Raw genomic sequence first — 7,498 nt, forward strand, 5'->3', positions numbered from 1 at the left:
TTGTTGGAAAGCGTGTAGCCATTTGGACAAGGATGGTTTAAACATTATGGGCGCTATTCCGCATAATGCCATTAATAACGCGTGACTGCCCTTTTCACTCCATACACATATCCTCCTTGATCTGTTTTCGTTTCGGGTCAAATCGAAGTTTATAACGCAGTAGTCTAAGGCCAAACGTTGCCGTCAGCTATGCGTAAGGCAGAATAAGAAAACTGGTTATAACCCTAAGGGGTAAATCACACCGTGGTAAACAGGTACAGTTTAAGACTCACTGTACTCGCATGTCTGTTGTACACAATACAAAGGTGCAAGCTGTCGCATGGTAACAATAATGCACGTGACGTCATTATCGTGTTCTAGAATATTATCAGTGATAGAAGAACATATTGATGGTCAGTTGGTTGCCATGGTTATTGCGTTTTCAATTATCGTGAGATAAAATCAAGTTAAAACTACAGTTTAGTTTCTGTCATTTTTTTTTTAAATGAATAACTATATATTTCAGGCTAACACGACGACATAATTTAGCATGCATCGTTTATTTGAAGATGTTGCGCGTAGAATGTAACAGATTTGATGGCTTAGTTTATCGCATTAAATATCCACAAAAGAAGAAATTATTTCTTGTTGTTCAAATAAACTTTGGGTAAATGTAATATTAACAATGAATGAATGGCATATCCCAACACCATGTGGCAGTTATTTTTGTTTATTGAAAGTTGAATCACTCATTGGAAAAATGAGTGGAGCTAAATGTTTTGTGAAGGTTGTTAAACGCCGCAACACTATGCATCTCTTTGTACCATTTCCAGCAATGGTTGGTTCCCTCGCACATTGTAACAGAGGAGAAGAACGGCGTCAATTGAAATGTCACTCTGCACAGCGCTACACAGCCTGTCTCGTTTCCGCCGACTCCAGCGTGTCTGCAAAGTAAACGATATAATACTCTTCACAAATTTGCACGTATTTGTCAGAAAATTGGCGAACAGACTGCAAATTGAAATAAAAAATATATAATCGCATTATCGGGTTAAATTTTGGAAATTGCGTCATTTCCTATAATGTTTTATTTTCAATTTTTTTATTTTTTTATTTTTGACAATTTTATTTTTCGATGAATCGCGGGATTTAAAATAAACCTAGAGAATACACGTGAATCGTTTCGCAATTTAAGATTACCAGTCAGACATTTATTTTGAATTAGTATCGTTTTATGGATTAAAGGATTAAGTTCTAGTGAGTTTGGGTGATTACTTAGGCATCTGTCATATATATATATATATTCAAAGTCGCACATAGAACGTCGAATAGTAGTCGCTTGTGCATGCCAGGTATATCCGTCGCTATTATATCACGCTACTAGATGTGGCCTTTGATTTAATAATATTTTAAAACATCATAGTGCTTAATTAAGGCATTTCTGAATCTACATTGACTTTCGTACGTTCATGAATGGGCCTAATTCCAAAAAAAAACATTCGGCATTCACATATACAACACAGCCCACTTCACTTTTCAAATCGCTGGCTGCATTTATTTGGTTCGTCCTACTACGACAGCTCACTAACTGCGAGGGATTCTAAAGCGTTAATTAGGCAAACATTCAGAAAGACTGAAAGGACGCGTTTTGAAATCGACATAGATGGAGACTCGACATCGCCCTTAATGATGCTACAGTCTCCGATTCAACATAGCGGACTTAGATCTACCGCTCTATAAAGGTATACCATGTCGATACAAACACGGCTCCATCAGTTACCAGTTAATATCGAATTTACTTTTCGAAAATAAAAGTATAGAATATCAAGTGTTTCCTTTAACTTCAGTGTTTCCAAGGAGGCATAGTTTGGTGGTACTACACGTGGGTTATCATCGTAGTCGTCGGCGACTTTTGTTAAATTCCATCTAAATACCCGGACTTGTGCTAAAATCGCCATGTTTATATGCATGGGGGTAATTAGATTGGGGGGACTGATATCGGATTTCATAAACATAACTGCACTGAGCTCCTCTAAGCTTGTGTCTGAAGATAAGTTGGCAGGAGAGCCAAACCACACACTGAGTGCCAATAAAAGACGAGTTCCCGCCTTGTTTACCACTGCGCCGAATATGCCACATACCTCTGCGCGACTTACAACAATATGTGTCGTTCCCATGTGATGTTAAAAAAACTAAAGATATTTGAGGAATTTAGCCGAGAAACTGCGTCAGTTTAGGTAAAACTCGCCACACTTGAAATGGGCTATTATTGGAGCGTCAATGTGCTTAGTCGGTCCAAGATAAGGACTGTTCAATACTAAGTAAAACAAATTCCCTGCATACATTGCAAATAACTAGACTTGCTTGCTGGATATTGATTTCGTACAAACATTTGGCCTCGTTATCGACAGCCAGAGGCCGAAAGAGATTGATAAAAGCGTACGGTATATTCTATTCGGCTTCAAGCAATGCTCTGTCTAACCCCATTGATACCGCCAAGTCTTAGCCTACTCAACAATGCGATGTTTATGTTAAACCGCTTCACAATTGCCGCCTTGCTCAAAGTTAATAAATAAAAAAAAAACGAGCGAGCCGCCGTGTTCAGTGCGGTCGCCATTTTGGTGTGTCTGAGACACTATCTCATTTGTTTATTGTTCAGCGTTAACGGGCTATTAATTAGGGAGTCATTAGGGGCACCAAGCAAATGAAACAAACGAGCTGGGCGTGGCCTAGTGATTAATGGGAGGTCTGACTACCGTGTATTGTTGGGCTTACTTGCTATGCAAATGTACGCTATTGTCAGCCTGAATAGCTCGTCAATTGAATGACAGTTGATATGTCATGGGGTCTCTTACAGCGCGCTAAGCCCCGCCCCTGTAATTACGCTGGTGCCCATGGAGAAATGATGCCTTTACAACAACGCCGTGCGTTGTGGAGCTTAGATAAACAATCAAGCCGTACGGGGAGTTCCGTGCCTAATCTAACCAAATTCACTCCACAATCCACCTAGATATACGCAGATTTTAGCCACCAAAAGCCGATCATGTCAATTCTTAACAAAATGTCGAATAAATGGCGACTCAAGTCGACTATGCGTTGTCAGTTCGATAGGTAAACATAGCTTACGAAAACCCTCACAAACTCGACAATAGATTTTAGCTCCTGTGTTTACAACAATGGGACACTTTTGCACTAATTAGGAGTTGATGGGCGGGAATAAATGACATGAAAATAATACAAATAGTGAAAGGCCAAAGAACAGGGAATAGAGATTTAAGTTTGGTCCATTCTTCCACAGATCTATTCACGGCGTTTTTTCACAAATTTGTTCTGTTTTGTATGCTATTCCATGATCCTTTGAAAGTGTCCACAATGCTGCTTTGGAGCATAATGACCCTGGCCCTAATTGTCTATTTTACTAGTGTAAATGTCGACTAATTCCCCCCCCCCCCATTTAGCGTTGCTTTGCTCCGTACGAATTAAGGCAGCGTGAAAACACGGTACGAGGACCGGGTGTTCCAGCAACCAGTACTGAACCAAACAAAACTGAACGACCTACACTCTTACCGCTAAATGTCGGTCAGGATACAAGCCCACCAAGTGTATTATGTTGGAGGCCAAGTACTTGAGAGCTGTATGTCATGTGATTAGAAACTCGACTCGGATACATAGACAAAAGGGGTCAAAACAACAAAATTCATCTTTCTTGGAAAAAAAACATTTTATATATATTTCCAATGCTTGAAGCAAATACGCTATGTTACAGTTCACTTATGGATTGATTTATAACTCTAGTTTGTGGGGTTCTTTTCATAAAAAAAAGATAAAGCCATATATTTCTGGTGGTCATTAGCAGTATTACATATTAACACAGAGGGCAACATATTAGCTTACGACTACACAGAACAATAACCTGCTGCTTGCATTTGGAAAGCAAAAATAAAAACAATATTTAAAAAAAAAAACACAACCGAAGGTGAATAAAAAAAAGCATGACAAATAAATAAAGCGTACAATTTTGATGGCAACGTAAATCTACATGTAATATACAATTTAAAGATTTTAAAAAACCACTACGAACGAATAAGGCATAGGGGTCGGACTTCAATATATCCTTTTCTTATATAATATGAAAAATATGCTGTTCTCTTGAACAAAAACATTATTTTAAAATAACGGTTCCCTTCTCCCATTGAAGTGATGGTTTTCATAATAGCAAAATATAAGGGTATAAACCCGCGGATATTAAAAATAATAAGCAAGGCTGGTTTTCTGGCATTTGTCAACCGCAATATTTGGTTAAAAAGAATAAAAAACACGGGACAATGTGTGTTTAAAACTTACTGGGTTCCTTGCGAACGACGATACACATGTAGAACACGTACAAAGTAGCTAGGGACCGACCGCCATTGTAGCCGGCGGGTCGACCAACACATCTTCACGCGGCGGCAGAGGTACTGGGCCCGCCACTGTTCACGTATTATGAGTCCAATGTTAGACTATTTTTTAACAGTTATTGGTATGTTCTTGTCCTTCTCGGCTGTCATTGCAAACTTATTGTAAAATGACCTATTACTTTGAAAATATTATCTATATAAATACAAATCGTTCTCTGCCGGCTCTCTAGCGTTACACATGAGTTAATGGCAGTTGTTTAGCGGCATTCGTTGATTTGCTTATCCGGGCACTGCCGCTTTTTCCTAGTAAACGATGATAGAACTTTTTCCACGATTCCAATGTTTTTCCCGACCATATCCAGAAGCCCGATGTGATGCCCACCACAAGGCACATAAAATATTTTAACATGAATACAGAATAGTCTGGGTTCGTTTTGTTCGCCCTTTCGCATGGGCAGTTATAAGACCGTTCCCAGCTCAGACGAAAATGTTGTTCATAAAAATAACAGGCAATAACAATGGTGGCAGGAACCGTGTACAATACTGAGAACACACCAATTCGAATCATCAGCTTCTCCAACTTGTCCGTTTTGGTGCCGCCTTGTTTGATTACATTTCGTATGCGGAATAAAGAGACAAAGCCGGCCAGAAGAAAGGAGGTCCCTATCAGCAAATACACAAACAATGGCGCTAACACGAAACCTCGCAAATTGTCCAGACTTTGATTTCCGACGTAACAGATGCCTGTTATAGGGTCTCCGTCAACGGAACTCATCGCCAGTACGGCTATTGATTTCACGGAAGGTATCAGCCACGCTGCCAGGTGAAAGTACTGTGAATAACTAGCAATCGCCTCGTTGCCCCACTTCATGCCCGCGGCGAGAAACCATGTAAAGGATAGGACAACCCACCAGATCGAACTGGCCATGCCGAAAAAATATATGAGTAAAAATACGACTGTACACACGGCGGGTCCCGTCGTTTCGTAGCGAATATGTTGGTCCATGCATGCTACAGCTTCGTGTCCAACGATGAGACGCACGATAAATCCGACGGATACCAATAGGTAGCAAGCACTCAAAAATATGATAGGTCGTTCAGGATATTTGAATCGTTGCATATCTATGAAAAATGTTGATACAGTCATTGAGGTGGAAATGAAACAGAGAATAGACCACAGTCCGATCCAGAACGATGCAAATGTCTTTTCATCCGCGGTGAAAAATGCTCCCTCGCAAGGGATACCACAGTTTTCAACACCGCCGGTGGAGATTTTATTGTAATAACTTGACTCTTCCGAAATATGTACCATCGGCGACTCGCATGTACACGCATCGCAGTGTTCCGTCGGCCTCGGTCTTTCCGTCACGCCTGCACTAGCTGGGGTTGGGGTCACTGTAGCTTCGCTGCTGTTGAAGTCCATACATATCGTGGTTTCATCCCCAAACTCCGGCAAATCGTCACACCTCATTCTCTCGGGCCAAGCGAAGCCATATTGCCGCATGAGAGGGGCACACCCCGCCTTCGCCCTCTCACACACAGATCGACATGCTGGTAAGGGTTGTTTGTAGTTCATTACACATATTGGTGCGTACATACTGCATAGAAAAAATTTTAAGTCCGGTGAGCACTGGATTTCAACCAGCGGCCAAAATTGGTGAACTTCAAGTCCGGCTTCATCTTGGGAGTCGTGGTTGAACTGATTCGGCATGTAAGTCATATTATAGCCTATTCCACGGCACATTGGGATGGTGATCTCTTCACATGTCATGTCACGCCCTACTGCTAGTGTAGATGGGGGTAGTAAGAGTACAAAGGCGAACAGGGCCAGCAGAGCTCCCGATAACCGATGCACACTCATTTTCACCATACTTGAAGTTGAAATGTCCGTATGATTGGTTTCCACGGCGCTGTTAACAACAGAGAATAGAATCGCACATTCGGATGTACCCAGAAGCCCAGTTATCGACTAATCTAGTCGAGTCGGCCAATAGCTCGGAGTATCTTGAGTAAATTGACTCGATAAACGACGATCACACAGATCCGGGATCTTGTGTTCGATGTTCCGTCATGTTATGTTACGAAAGTAGCCTAAGCACACAAATGGTTGAGTAATGTTAGTCGTTGCTGGTCACGTTCGTCTCGCCAGAAGGAAGGCTGTGAGGCATGACCACAGTAAACGCGGTTACAGGGTATAATCCATTGCTAAGAAAGCGCTCGCAGACACTGAGCAGGCACGTCTTTCTCTCGCGCCGTAGAGGAACGTCTATGCACGAGATGTGGTGATTCTGTCAGCCTATAGCTAACGAGCTCGCACCTATGTGTCAAAGCACTGCTGTCACTTTGCTGTCAGCCCATTATCAACAGTGACAGCTGACGTAACCTGTCAATCAAGCCATTGATCTCCCAATTAGCCTAACAGTTGCCCGTGACGTCACACATCTATAGAATCTTTCTCACCGGGGTTTCTCCAGAATTGTGTCCAAAAACACAGCAGGCTGACTGCACCATCTTTATTTGTGGCAGTCGAAAATTCCAATTTGACCGAGTCCCTTTGTATCGTTCGTCTGTGGAGGGTCCTTTGTTTGTGAAAACCTGCTGGGTACTCATCAACATGGCATTGTTTACCATGGACTAACTTGGCTTCCCTTTTTTTCTATTTAGCAAGAATGGGGAGGCCGGGTTAGCGTTAGCAGCCATTCTATTATTCGTTGTATATGTGTTTAGTTTAAAAAGGGCCCCTAAGAGAAGCTGAACAAATTTACCCACCAAACCACCAGAGGCAACGGTACCGACCAACACTGGAGGGCACACTGGCAGTTAACATGTTAAACAAAACTTGGCACGTCTTTAAGGACCCGGACAATTACCAAACAAACACCACAATTGGACAAGGCAATTTAAATATCTGATAACTGAAAAATAGAAATTTGCCTAAGAGGCGGTTTCAATCGTTTGTACAGAATAAATAGTTAACTGTCGATGATATAATACGACTCAGAACAAATTTAGACTCTGCCTCGAGACACAGCACTGGAAATTACGTTCTAAATTTGAAGTGGATAGTTTCAACGTTTTGATACGTGTGAGGTATTTTGACATGTGCTGTTCCGAGGTTAATT

At 41.5% G+C, this 7,498-nt stretch overlaps 1 protein-coding gene across 2 annotated transcripts; it reads right to left on the minus strand.

Annotated features, from left to right (window-relative positions):
- Positions 1–693: 693 nt before the first annotated feature.
- On the minus strand, positions 694–6,885 carry LOC100313610 (frizzled 5/8-like protein receptor). 2 transcript variants are annotated; one of them, XM_078006283.2, is made up of 2 exons: positions 4,324–6,628; positions 694–923 (listed from the first exon to the last, which is right to left on the minus strand). In XM_078006283.2, the coding sequence occupies exon 1, from the start codon at positions 6,244–6,246 to the stop codon at positions 4,609–4,611; it is 1,638 nt and encodes a 545-aa protein (XP_077862409.1). In that variant the 5' UTR covers positions 6,247–6,628; the 3' UTR covers positions 694–923; positions 4,324–4,608.
- Positions 6,886–7,498: the final 613 nt, after the last annotated feature.

This window comes from Saccoglossus kowalevskii, chromosome 22, assembly GCF_978046115.1.
Source record: "Saccoglossus kowalevskii chromosome 22, keSacKowa6.1, whole genome shotgun sequence".
Taxonomy (NCBI): domain Eukaryota; kingdom Metazoa; phylum Hemichordata; class Enteropneusta; family Harrimaniidae; genus Saccoglossus; species Saccoglossus kowalevskii.